The sequence below is a fragment of the Cryptotermes secundus genome, unplaced genomic scaffold (assembly GCF_002891405.2).
Source record: "Cryptotermes secundus unplaced genomic scaffold, Csec_1.0 scaffold408, whole genome shotgun sequence".
NCBI lineage: Eukaryota > Metazoa > Arthropoda > Insecta > Blattodea > Kalotermitidae > Cryptotermes > Cryptotermes secundus.
In genome coordinates this window covers 528127-541779 of record NW_019724588.1, presented here as the reverse complement: position 1 = coordinate 541779, position 13653 = coordinate 528127, and the positions used below count along the sequence as shown (strand labels likewise).

General features: G+C 37.3%; 2 protein-coding genes across 4 annotated transcripts in view; both read left to right on the top strand.

Annotated features, from left to right (window-relative positions):
• Positions 1-7481, top strand: part of LOC111862342 — a 43682-nt gene extending 36201 nt beyond the window's left edge. For 2 of the 3 annotated variants that reach the window (XM_023847644.2, XM_023847643.2), the window contains 3 exons: positions 1204-1387; positions 3814-3988; positions 4201-7481. In XM_023847644.2, coding sequence (XP_023703412.1) covers positions 1204-1387; positions 3814-3988; positions 4201-4385 — 544 coding nt within the window. In that variant the 3' untranslated portion in view covers positions 4386-7481. The remainder of the gene's footprint in view (positions 1-1203; positions 1388-3813; positions 3989-4200) is intronic. The other variant, XM_023847645.2, reaches the window with a different exon arrangement.
• Positions 7482-9793: 2312 nt separating this feature from the next.
• The window catches only part of LOC111862341 (calcium-binding and coiled-coil domain-containing protein 2), a 59569-nt gene continuing 55709 nt past the window's right edge, over positions 9794-13653 (top strand). The window contains exon 1 of the mRNA XM_033750629.1: positions 9794-10411. Within this exon, the coding sequence (XP_033606520.1) occupies positions 10395-10411 (17 nt within the window). The 5' untranslated portion in view covers positions 9794-10394. The remainder of the gene's footprint in view (positions 10412-13653) is intronic.

Genomic DNA, 13653 nt, shown 5'->3' with positions numbered 1-13653 from the left:
TGATTGCCAAACCCTACATCAATTTTGTTTCAGTGTTTGCAGTATATACACCCAGATCTCAGAAATTAGTATTGTGTGTGCTTCTTTGTTATTTGTTTGAAAATGGAATCTGAGAATTTTTCCTCCTCATCAGCATCTCTTGAAACCTGCATGTCCAGTGAAGGGTTTATGAGAAAACCGATAGTATAGTAAAACCTTGTTTTAGATTGAAAATACTGCCTAATTTGAACTGTCTTCCCCATCTTTTAGAACTGAATTTTATTTAGACATGTACAATGTCTTTCAAAACTGATATGTCTTGAAACAAAACACACAATTATTAGGTGCAAGTTTTACTAGAAAAGCATTTTGAAAAGACAGGGAAGGAAATTTTATTTTGTGCCAGAGGATAGGACATAATAATTTTATGTGGACACATTATAAAATTATTCTCCCATAAAAATTTTTACTGTGTAACTGAATTTTCTTATGTCTGAGGTTGTTTCATTGTTTGGATGAATACAGTAGGTGAGTAAATAAGGTTATTGTAAGTGAAAATGTTTAGTCAGGTAATTCATCGTATGGAATGCCAAATGATGTTAACTTTCTGTTGTTGAGATGCAAATCTTTTAGTGACAAAAAGTAAATGTGTCCTCTGAAGTCATAAAACTATGTAGCATCCATTTACTAAATGCTAAATAGTGATATATTATCGTTATATTTTTTAAAATGACTATTCTTTTTAAACATCTGCTTTTCCTTAAAGTTTTACATAGAGTTGGTATAGTGACATGCTATGGGCTAGATGGCCAGGGTTCGATTCCTGACAGTGGGAAAGGATTTTTCTCTACTCCACAGCATCTGGGGCCCACCCAGCCTGCTGTACAATAGGTACTTCGGGCTCTCTCCCCAGGAGTAAAAGCCAGGATGTGAAGTTGACCACTCAGCTCCATCTTGAGCCAAGGTCAAGAATGGTGGAGCTTTACTTCCATCTCCCCATACATCTTAAGGGAGTAGTTTACCTTTTTAAAGTTTTATACTTTGTCATATCCATCTGTATGAAAATGCAGGTTGGTGAAATACAAGACTAGTGTAGTCACAGGCTGACTGCCTCAGGACATTCATAGCATTTGTGTGTAGAATTTTTATAAGACTATTTCTTCCATTTTACTACAACTGTTTCCTCAGTTTCTTCAGTATAATTGTTCAAAATTATTCTCATAGAGAGAAGTCAGTATCTGGGGAAAATGAAGGAAGGAAGTCAGTCAAGTTTGCTGATGGTGTGCGGCCTGGGGAGGGCACTTCACCTTCAGCAGGGGAAGATCTGCCATCACCTCCACCACCGCCACGGAAGCTTCCAAAGGAAAAGAGGTTTAAGAAAAGGAAGAAGAAGAAAATTAAGGTAATGGTATGTCTTAAACTTTTTGCTTATTATTGATACTAGCTATGTATACTTTAGATATCAATATGTGTAGATTCTTTCACATGGGAGTAAAATTTCAAGTACTGAGCATAGACATTGAGACTCTGTAGTATGTGTAATGTGAAAAAAAAAAGAAGCAATATAATCCTCCTTGGTAAATTTTAAGTTTGGGACCACAGAGGTTAGTGTGTGTTGATGAATATGAAGTGTTACTATTATCTGCAGTGATGATTTTTTGTATGTATATTTAATCTAAAATATTTCCTGAAATGACAGAATTTTTGTCATTCTTCGTGCTGTTGCATACATTTATTTAACCAGTAGCAGTTACAGTTTGTATAACAGGCATTCAGTGTAAAATCTGTTTATCAGAGGCAGGGCAGAACATGCAGCTCCTTCTAATTACAGCTGTATTTCAGAAAGTATATACACCAATAAATTTAACAAAACACAGCCTTCTCTTCACTGTCCACAGTAGCAGCGTAAGGCTTTGCTTTTTCTATACAGTTTTTGTAATACAACTCCATAACTAATTACTAATGCTCTGTGTTGAAAATTTTTGATTAAGTGTGAATGTTTACAGACATTGCACATATAAATACATATCATCAGCTGTGGTGCAAATCCTTTTGACATTTGTATTTTATTTATATTCTGATCAGGAACTGCATTTTGTTTATTTAAAATGACAGCTTGCTTCAATCTGACTAATTTTATACTGTTATTTTGAGCATCATTTGTTCCATTTTTGAGGCTCTCATTCATGTGCTATTTCAACTTGACTTTCCATGAGGGAGAATGTTACTTCAGGAGTCTGATAAATTGTATGAGGAATTCGTTAATTCATATTTGTTATATTCTTTTTGCATACACTGTAATCGTATTGTATGCAATAATTTTTATTTGCCAGCAAATCCATAAGATCTTGACAGTCAAAAACAGATCACAACTGAAGGAAGTGATCTTGGTTGGTTCATATAATCAACATGACCATTTCATGTGAGGGAGACAGAGCTCACCACATGTGCACACACACAATTTTGCCTTATCATTGCAAGTGGGTGTTCCAGTCTCATGTGAAAGTGTCTGTGCTAATCTTCAAGAAATCTGATAGTGAAAGTCAATAAGATGCTGAAGTATTAATCCTTCTTTTGCTTCTTCTCCCCGTCTTCCCTCTTCACCTCCTCCTGCTGAACTAAATTTGTAAATTGGTAATGATATTTGTATTTTATGTTATGAAGAAGTGTTTTGCATGATGAGCCCTCCTTAGAACATCTGAGTTTGATTTGACCTTCATGTAAAACTGGATTTTATGTTAACAGCATCAACCAAAATTACATTTGCTTGACAACATTTCATGCCATCACCCTAGCACCAGCGTTTATCAGGATTTGTTCTGCCGTTTAGGAGATGTACCATGCAGACAGATATGATCTTCCCTGTATGTGTTCACTTGGTGCATAAAATATGAGATATAAAGCAAGAGAAACATATTTCATATCAGTATAAGTAATAAATGCACAGAGCTTATGAATTATATTCATTCATATTGATCTCGTTATGCTGATTGTTAAGATACTTGGCCACTATGAGTTTTCATATAAATTTATATATGACTTAATTGTTTACAACCTCTCTGACAGAAAGGGACTAAAGTATTAGATACCACTGCCAAGTAGAGGGTAGAAACCTTGCTGGCAGAAAGGACTAGGAACCCCTGCCAGAGGAGGGATGACCTCGCTGACAGAAAGGGACTAACTATTAGATACCACTGCCAGTAAGAGGTTGGAACCTCGCTGGCAGAAAGGGATTGATAGTAAGCACCATTACCGGTAGGGTATGGAGACAGTAGAAATTAAAGGGGGACGCACAATGGACCAGTAACCGGTCTAAGTGCATGGGGAAACCCACCCCCTCAATACGGAATACGGAATAATTGTTCACATGAATCATTTCTAAGACCTTTTACTAGATGACATGATGGTGCTTCAGCCTTAACACTATAATCAGCTCCAAAGTCAGTCTCTTTGTAAAGATTTTGTTTGAATTGTCTAGTTGTGGTATTTAACAGTGCACATTCTGTGTGAAGTGCTGTATGTTGGTACATTTTAAATACTGATGTTTGCTTGACTAAGTGACAGTACTGTAAAGGATATTTGGTATATATCGTAATGGGTTTGAACTGGATTTTATTATAACATAACTTAGAGACTACAGTGTATTAAAAGAACTGCATTACATAAATGCATATGCGGAATCCCAGCATAACATATAATTTGGAAGATTTGTTGCATATTGTATTTTTGTTGATATTATAATGAAATACTTTTGATTTACTGGCATTTATGATAGTGAGATTTCAATGTATAGTTGTGTAGCCACATATTAACTGTAGGATGTAACTGCTACAGGTGAAGATTATTCGGCAAATAAATGTTGAGGATGATGATGACGACGATGATGATGACATTTCTCCTCCCCCACCTCCACCGGGCTCACCACCTCCTCCGCCAGTGTACCCTCCAGCATTCCCTGCTGGATACCCCCCCTCAGGATATGTATATTCACAGCCTGCAACCTACACAGGTGAGTGTATAGAATTCTTAGAAATACCACATTTAATTTTTCAAGTATGCTTTTGTCCATACTCAGTTATTTTATGTTCATCACCAGTATGGATTTTGTACAAAATCTCTGAAATCTTATCACCAGAATTTGTTCGTGGCAAGATGCATAATTCTGAAATGTAGCCATTTAATGGAAGTTCCCATGTTATTTTTCACACATTTCCATTGCAGTGTTACCTGGAACTGAGGGGGGAGCCACAGCCTCTGCAGGGTCTGCCACGGTTTTCACTCCAATGTATCATCAGCATCACCACAGCACTACCACCACTACCACCACTGTTCAGTTTGCACCACCTCCACCTCCTCCAAGTCCACATACATACCCACCAACTGGAAAGCAACGTAAAACAAAGTGACCGATACATATTAAGCTTTATGTCCACTTCCTGCTCCCTGTTCTCTCCATTAAGCACACAAGTAGATGACCAAATATAGACCTTTAATTCACTTACAGCAGGATTGTTAACTGCTGTTATGCTGAAGTAATCCCCTGCGAAGGAGATTTTTTGCTGTTGTTATGCATCTTTAAAGCTTTTCGGATTGAAAGTTTATGTATGCTCACTGAATGTATGCAGAAGATACCATCATATCTTGTCACTGATGATGGTATTCAGCAAGACAGTGGAAGCTGGTGGGCTTGAGGATGGAAGTGACAAGCAAATACTATATTGTTTTTTCATAATACTTGATAATCACCTTCCTCTTGACTTAGAATTTTGACTGGTTCAAACACCACATTGGAGGGAACGTTGGCTCGTTTTATTGTAAGGGGCTAATTCGGGAGTGGCATCTCTGAGTGAAGATCATAAAAGCTTTTGACATGAGAAGACAACTGGACTTCTCTCTTCCTGCTTTAGGACTCTGAAAGTGACCAGTTAAGAAGACCAGGTTTGTAATATGCTTTCTGTCAATGTCAGCAAGCATTCTTCTGTGGATTGTCAGTAACTTTCAATATAAGTACAGGATTTTCGGTTTGTAAATGAGACGATAAACATAAATTGAATGTTGTCATAAATGCTCCTGTGATTAGGAGAATCATAGTTTATTGTCTGCATATGGATTCATGTTGTTTCCTGCAATGTTTATCCCATTGTGGATGTAAGTGAAATCAGATGAGTTAGTTTCTGAAGAAAGGAAACCATGAATAGGAATTAATTACACAATTTAAAATCCAGATACTGAGAACTATTAAGATTTTTCCCTTGACTTGTTTATGGGAATTAAGTTCCTACAAATAACATTTTGTTCTATTCCCTGTAATGAAGTAACCTGAGTTTGGTGGAGATGCTGAGTCAGAGGAAAGGTCACCCCAACATTTGACATCTTCATGCCCTAATAAAATCATTTATCTTTGGTGTGTTTCAATATTGATTATTTAAAAGCAGATTCAGATTACAGTGGTATAGGCTTGTAATATATATCAGTTATTACTAATATGATAAAATAAATAGGTAATTGGTCACATTTTTCATTTGGGGGAGGGGGTATGGTCAGTACAATGTGATTGGACATAAAAATTATTTAATGTGTATGGTTTATAGTCATGTTATATGTATACACGGAGTATGACTGCGTTGTCTCTTGGTTTATGTAAGTATGTTGAATACAGTGCAGGCCACAGTTTGTCCAAGAAAGTTTTGTTTTGTGTGTATATACTCTACTAGCAAGTTAAACTACAGCATTAATGTGAGGATAATGGTCAGCTATTTACAGAAGCTCCTATGCCTCTGTCCTGTAGTGTATATTGCACTGTTGTTTGGATTTAGAAGTATATGTTGTAAAGTGAGTTAAGTGCAATCCAATAATGAAATGCATAAATAGGGGTAATAGATGAGTCATGTATCTTTTTAATAAATGATAAAAGGAGATGTCACTTAGTAAAATATATAACAAGGAAGTTTGTTAATAGATATATGATATGACTGAATTATGTCAGTCATGTCATAACTGCAGTAAAACCTGGTTATAATATTCTGTTCAGTACAACATCCCTTGTTGATAATGACCACTTCTTTAGAAATCTGGAGTAGTATTTATGCCATAGATAAGGTAATGTATTACATTTCTGTTTATGCATGTTTATACAGTATAGCCCCTGAAGGAGTTAATGATGAAGGAATGAAGATGCTGAGGCTGTACATGACAACCTAAAACTTCTAGGGACTGTGCCATATCTGCAGTGACACTCTTTCCAAGGAGATGTTACCTGCATGTGAATTGGTGTGTGGTGTCAGGAACCAGACCTTAGTATCTGTCTGTTCCAGGATCTCCCATATAACTCTCTTGGTCTTGGTATCATGGTGCCTGCAGCCACACTAATTCTTACTACAGACACATAACACTAAGTAAGAACGTTCATTGTCAAGTTTGTTTAAGAGTATACAGTCTTTGGGGATGTGCCACTGTGTGTCTTGTGGTAGATCATGGCATCACATACAAGAAGATGAAATTTACAGTCATGAGAGCCTGAAAACTTTATTATGTTCAGAAAACTGTAGTTCATCATATGTGAATGAAGCTTCTTGCATATCTACATTATTTGGAGTTACATGCAAAAGTAAGGAATTATGGGTTGTGTTGTTTTGTTTATAATGTGACCAGGAACATGCCCTTCAGCTGGAAGATTACAAACTTTATTCTCATACTTGAATACACTATTGGGAACTACTGTTTAATTCTTTAACTGTCATTGAGTCTTTATGAATGTAATTTACCAGTGTTAAATTTGTAACTCACACTTTATTGCTAGGCTTCCAGGTAGTTTGTTCATCATTACTACTCTTGAAATTCTGAATATGTTAACACTTTTCCTGCAGTACATATAAAAAGGATGTTACATTTCCAGAACGTCTCCATTCAGACTTTGTAAAATGGTTAAAATACTGATAAATTGCAGTAGTACCAGAGAAAGTGGTGTTCAGAATGTTGTTTCCCATGTACATGGAAAGTGATGTGAGGAAAACAGTGGTGTGTGAGTAGCTGCCAGTGAAAGTGTTAAGTAAACAATGTAGAACACACTGGAGAAAATTAAAGGTAGCATGAACTTGGAAGTTGTGAGTTAACTCTGGATTTTACAGTGCATTAATTTTTTTATAAATGCAGTCTTAGTCTGGGCTCCTTGTAACCAGGTTTTACCAGTTAATATTTAGATTCAGGACTTAGTAGATTTCCTCTGGTGTTAATTTCTGTGTTTTAAAACAGCATGTTTCGTACTACCGTGTACATGAAGAATACCGCTGCTTTCACTTAGATCCTTCAGTAAATAAAAATACTTTTCATTATTATATTTCTGCAGATGAAATATCCTGTACAGAACCTCTGTGTGCATTGAAAAGTAATGTTACCAAGTGTAGTAAATTGAAACATTGATTCATACTGTCATAATTATATTGTCATAGGTGGGAAACAGATGTAAATGACAGATTTTGAAATAAATTTGGAAATGTCATAAAGGAAGTTTATTATTTTTACAGTGTTTTGTCCACACTTTCTTTCTTCTGTCTTCCCCCCCCCCTCCCAATTTCAAGTTTGGTGTTTCTGAATAGTATATGCAGTATGTGAGTTTCCTTTGTGTTGAAGTAAAAGGAAAAGATTTGTCACCGTCTTCCTTCATGGCTGTCTTATGTTCGTATGCAAGAAGTCTGCCATAACTGTTAGATGTACCTTTCATATCTCTGTGTTGCATCCTGTTGTGGTATGTACATTGATTATTTTTAAATCTGTTTACAACAGTTTCTTATAAAAATACACACATATGTATTATTTACATTAAAACTTTGGGGCATGCAGTAGCGTAGTTGGTTGAGGCAATATGCTACAAGCTGGAAGGTCACGGGTTCAAGTCCCAATGAGGTCATTGGATTTTTTTCAATTGACCTAATCCTTCCGGCCTCACTATGGCCCTGGGGTTGACTCAGTCTCTAACAGAAATGAGTACCAGGAATTAAATAATTTTCCTGGGGAGTAAAGCACAGCCAGCGTGTAAGGCTGACAATCTTACCTCCATCTTTGAGCCAATTGTCTAGATAATGTGGGAGCCTCAACGTCTCACAACCCTATGGGCCTCCACTGCCTGTTACAGGGATAGCTTTACTTTACTTTTTATATTAAAACCTTAAAACATGACATGTTTTGACCCTTATTGGGTCACTATTTGGTGTTTTATTTGTGCTTAGGTGCAGAACTTTTTTTGTAATATGGATCCATATTAAAAAAAAACAACTTCCAAGTTCCAAAAATTTTTTCAGTTCTGGTAATTAAAATTTTTCAGAACTTAGAAATATCGTATTTTAGTACATTTTTAAATATTTGTAACTTTGGGATTCCTGAATTTCTGAAATGGTGCATACATATTCAACAGGTGACCCTAGCAACTTTCTGATATTACTGCCATGTTATGTGTCATGTTAGTGTATCGAGCTTTCCCCCATTTTTTAACAAACCGAAAGCTTAGCCTTGAAAGGTTTTTAGGTATTAATGTTTTAACCAAAACAATGCTAACCTTGTGGACCTGTTAGAAGAAAATCATATCAGGCTTTCAGGCGTACATATAAACTGAAGGATCGGCAACATTTTAATGAAAGAGCTGCATCCGATTACTTGAAATAAGTACTCTGGAATCATTCATGTTATTCAGTTCATGATCTTTCATTATTGTTTTCAATAATTGCCGAAGCCCTAGCTCATCCAATAACAAAGCAGCAGTATGCATTCAACATGATTCATGCCTTGAACCACCTTGAAAGACCAATCAGTCTGTCGTTTTATTTGTTGTAACCATTGTAATACTGTGTAGTATCGGCAATAAATCATGATTGAAAAGTTTATGATAGAGGTTGAGCTGATCACAGTGGTTGCGCTGCCTAAGGCATGAACTGTATTCACTTGCAGGAACACTGGGATGACGGGTTCGAATCTCACTCAAGGCATGGATGTCTGTCTGCGTTTATTCTGTGTTTCTGTTGTCCAACATAGGTAGCGGCCTGAAGAGTCCTACCGATTGTCTTAGGATTAAGAAACTGCTGTGAAACGAAGTTTTTCAGGGATACCCTGTGCTCCCAAGTGCGAGTAACAGGAAAGAGTGAGAGAGAGAGAGAGAGCTAGAGGTTGAGTGTTTAATTCTATGTGATATCGTTATGAAGGTTGAGTTCCTAGTATACTTTTATGCACAGACGAACTTATATGTATATACCGAGCTCTGTTATTTTTGTATGTAGGAATTTGTTTTGATTCTTGCATTGCATCATCCAGATCATAAGGGAGGCCATACAATAAAAAATTCCTTGCCTGTGGCTACAAGTCTTCCCATGAGGGGAATAGCAAACGGTTGTAATATTTCCCGTCCACAGTGGGCACGAGTTTCTTTTGATGAACCGCCCTGTCAGCGAAATGGACAACAGACACATTGGTACACATTAACTGAATTCGGTCGTTGACCGACCATCGTTCTTTCTCGTTCGCTGTATGCGAACGACAAAGAACGAGAGAGAACGAAGCTGTATTCAGCTTCCATAAATCCTGTCAAGAATACATTCTCATGCGGATTTTCTCGTTAAAGTATGCGACGTTAGTAATTCAACAACAGTATCCAGCTTAGCTTCGGCGGCTTTGGCCATGCTAAATTTCATGCCATGCTGTGGGCCGTGTGGGCGACGTCACGACCGGTCACGACGGCTACCTTGTCGACCAATACCATCGAAGTGCGTGAGGGGCTTATGCGTTGATCTGTGTGGCGGAATAAGCGTTGGTAGTCGTTCATGACATTCATGACGCCATATTAGGCTACATGCTACGCTTAGGTCACTGGAACAGAGTTATTGTACGTGTTTCTGTAATAATTCTCTATTGTAATATGATATTCTAGTTTGTTATTTGTGTGAGTGTACTGATGTTTATTGTATCTGGATTATTACTGGAATTGGAAGTCGACTACCGATTTCATAGAAAAGTGCATCAAAAAGTGATTTCGAGTGAAATGTATCACAATAGTGTTTTTTCTCTTGGTTTCTTATTCCCGAAGTGTTGAACATAAGTAATAAAATTATTAGTCAGATAATGTGTTACTGTATTCGTTTGGTGATATACAAATGAAGTGGACAGGAATTTGAGATCTTAACTCCTGACGATCGAATCTGTACAGGGAGTCACCCTAAAAGAATTTGTTCAAATTGTGTTTCTGAAGTTTCATTAATAGCGTCTAGCAAATAAGGAATATATTAATAATGATGTCAGGTACAAATAGCCTTCCTGGTAAATGTGGAGGTTGTTGTAGTCTGGTCACTAGTGGGCTAATTTGTACAGACTGATGGTACTGTTTCCATTTAAACTGCAAGCACTAGCCCCAGTATACCAGACAGGAGCAGGCCATGGTATTGTGTCCCATGTAAGTACCAGAATCATATGAAGCAACAGGAGGAGAGAATCAGGCACTTGGGAAAAGAATTCAAGGCAGCTAGAGAGGAAATTTGTAAGCTGAAAGGAGAGAATGTCAGCAGGATACTTTAGGAAATCGGAAAAAAGCCAAAAAATTCCCAAGTCCAGGTTGTGTAGGTTCTCTGCAATTGATGCTACTCAAGTTCAGCTGAACAGTAAATTCAGTACAACGAAAACTGGCTAATGAATGTTCTAATATTCAATTTCTACAGGGAGGATGGACACAATCAAACTTCAAAAACTACGATCTGAACAGCAATCTGATTCAGTTAGTTCCCGCTTCACAAAATAGATTTGAGGTTCCTGCTAACCTCAAGGATGACGACGACACGGGTGTATTATCCAAGGACGACAAAATTCAATTTTTAAATAGTTCTCATGTAAAAGGTACGGGTGGGGCCCAGAAACTTCCTTTTTGTGAAGACACATTGTGAAGGGAGGGGAGGTCGCAGAAAAGTGGGGATAGGCTCGGCGAACGCAGCAGTCTCGGAATCTGTCTTAATACCCCTCAGTAGGAAACATGAGGTGGATGAGTGAGCAGCGTGCTTTTGCTGTCGAAGCCTATTTTTCGAACAACCATTCCTACGTGGCAGTGCAGCATGCGTTCCGTACTCACTCCAGAATTAAGCCCAGAGTTCTGGTTCCTGACCTGAAATCGATTGTTTTGTGTGTAGAGAACTTTAGGACAACTGGGAGTGTGGTGAAAAAATCATCAGGATGAAAACGGACCATTACGATGCCAGAAAATGTGGAGGCAGTTGAACAGTCGATTTTGAGATCTCCAAGACGCTCCGCTCGCAAACAGGCACTCGCCCTAGACATATGCAATCGTTCAATGCGCCGAATTCTTCACACACACCTTCATTTCCATCCCTATAAGATGGTTGTTGTGCAAGAATTGTCACCAGGTGATTTCCAGAACCGAATAACGGCGTGCAAAACGTTATTGGAAACTTTACCCCCTGACACACTTGTTTTCTTTAGTGATGAGGCACATTTTCACCTATCCGGATATGTCAACAAGCAGAATAAGTGCTATTGGAATGGTAACAATCCCAGAGAGCTCCATGAGAGGCCACATCACAGTGATAAGGTGACAGTATGGTGTGCGCTGTCGAGAGTTGGAGTTATTGGCCCTTATTTTTTGAAGAAGACAGTCATGCAGTTACTGTCAAATCACAGCGGTATGTGAAATGATTAAAAACTTTTTCGAACCAGCTCTTGAAGAAATGCATATAGGAAATGTCTGGTTCCAACAGGATGGTGCCATGGCCCACACAGCCCGAGCTTCGATAACAGTTTTGAGGGCAAAGTTTCCCGGGCACCTCATCTCGCTTCAAGGTGACATCCTGTGGGCAGCGCGCTCACCTGATCTAACACCCTGTGATTTTTTTTTGTGGGGATACCCCAAGGCAGAGGTTTTTAAACATTGCCCCACAAACCTGCTTTAGCCGAAGAATGTTATTCGGCAGGAAATAGCCAAAATTCCAGTGCACATATTGGAACGTACAGAGGGGAACTTCAGACAACGGTTGCATCAGTGCATAGAGAACGGTGGCCACCACCTTCAAGATATTTTGTTTAAAACTACATGATTTAAAACTTTAAAGTATGTTCTTTCATTAGTTAAACATAAATTTTGTCTTATCACCTTCAAAAAAAGGAAGTTTCTGTGCCCCATCCTGTATTAATCAGTTGGCAAGAAGTGTTAAGACAGGCTACTATGAAGTGTTGTTAATTGGCAATAGTCGTGTCAAAAAGTGTGCATTAGATCTTCGACATAATCTTGATCACAAGTATGAAGTCTGTGGTTTTATTAAACCAGGAGCCTTATCCAGCGAGATCATTAAGACAGCTGATAAGAAAGTATCTGCACTTAAAACAGGAAGATGTGGTGATTTTGTGGGCAGGAGCAAACGACATCAGGAGAAACAATTCTAAAGACGCTCTAAGAAATTTATCTTGCTTCATGTCCGCTAATGATGAGGTGAAAATGATGTTGATAAACTCATTACCTAGGCATGATCTTATGCAGACCTCCTATGTTAACAAGGAAGTGAATAAATTTAATAGACAGTTAAAGAAAATAATTAAGCTACATGGGCACGTTAAGCTTTTAAATGTGGAAGTTCAAAGGGATCACTTTACTAGACACTGCCAACATTTAAACAATAAAGGCAAAAAGCTAGTTTCTTTAGAATTATCCAGATTAGTAAAACAGTGCCTAAAAAAGGAAACACCCACTCCTATACAAATGCAACGGAGGAAGAGAAATCTGATATTCATAATAAAATTGTTAAAATCTTGAACTTGTCCTTGATAGGGATTCCTTAATGCCGAACAGTGATCATATTGGTATAATTAGAAATGAAAAAAACTTCTCACATAACATAGAACAGGAAATGCATGGCAAAGAAGTAGATAGACCCCATGTATACCATCTCAAGAAGTAAGGATTTTTTATGGTAGATGTTTATTGAAATAGACTAGAATGTTCAAGGAATAAGATTAAGAAGAGTGATGACTTAAATGTCTCCTTCAAGATATTTCATCAAAATGTAAATGGTATGAAAGGTAAAATAAATGAATTAATGCTTTCTTTAGTAAATGATGAACCTAGCATAATTTATCAGAACATCATTTAAACGTATATGAACTGGATGGTACTCATATACCTAATTACAAATTTGGTGCTGGTTATTGTAGGAAGAAGCACGCAAAAGGTAGTGTCTGTATGTTCGTTTATGAGGATTATAATTTCACTGGTTTTAATTTGCAAAAAATTTTCTAAAGAAAAGGATTTTGAAATTGCAGCTGTTAAATTAGAGCTCAGTAAAGTAAGGATAATTGCTCTGTGTGTATATATAGATTGATTTTGACTACTTTTTAAACAAACTGGATTTTATTGTCAACTCTACATAAATTTAACTCAGAATTCATAATATGTGGGGATTTTAATATCAGCTACTTGTAAAATAACAACAGGAAATCTAAACTAGAGGCCTTGTTAAGTAGTTATGCCTATCTTTATTGTTACTGGGGTTGGTTGTCTCAAAATTTTCATTACTTTTGTTTTCTCCACATTCATTTCCATGCCATAGCACCTTCCAATTTCAATTAGTCTATCAATCATGCCCTGTAGCACAGTTTCTTCCTTAGCCATTAACACAAGGTCATCTGCATATTTCACAG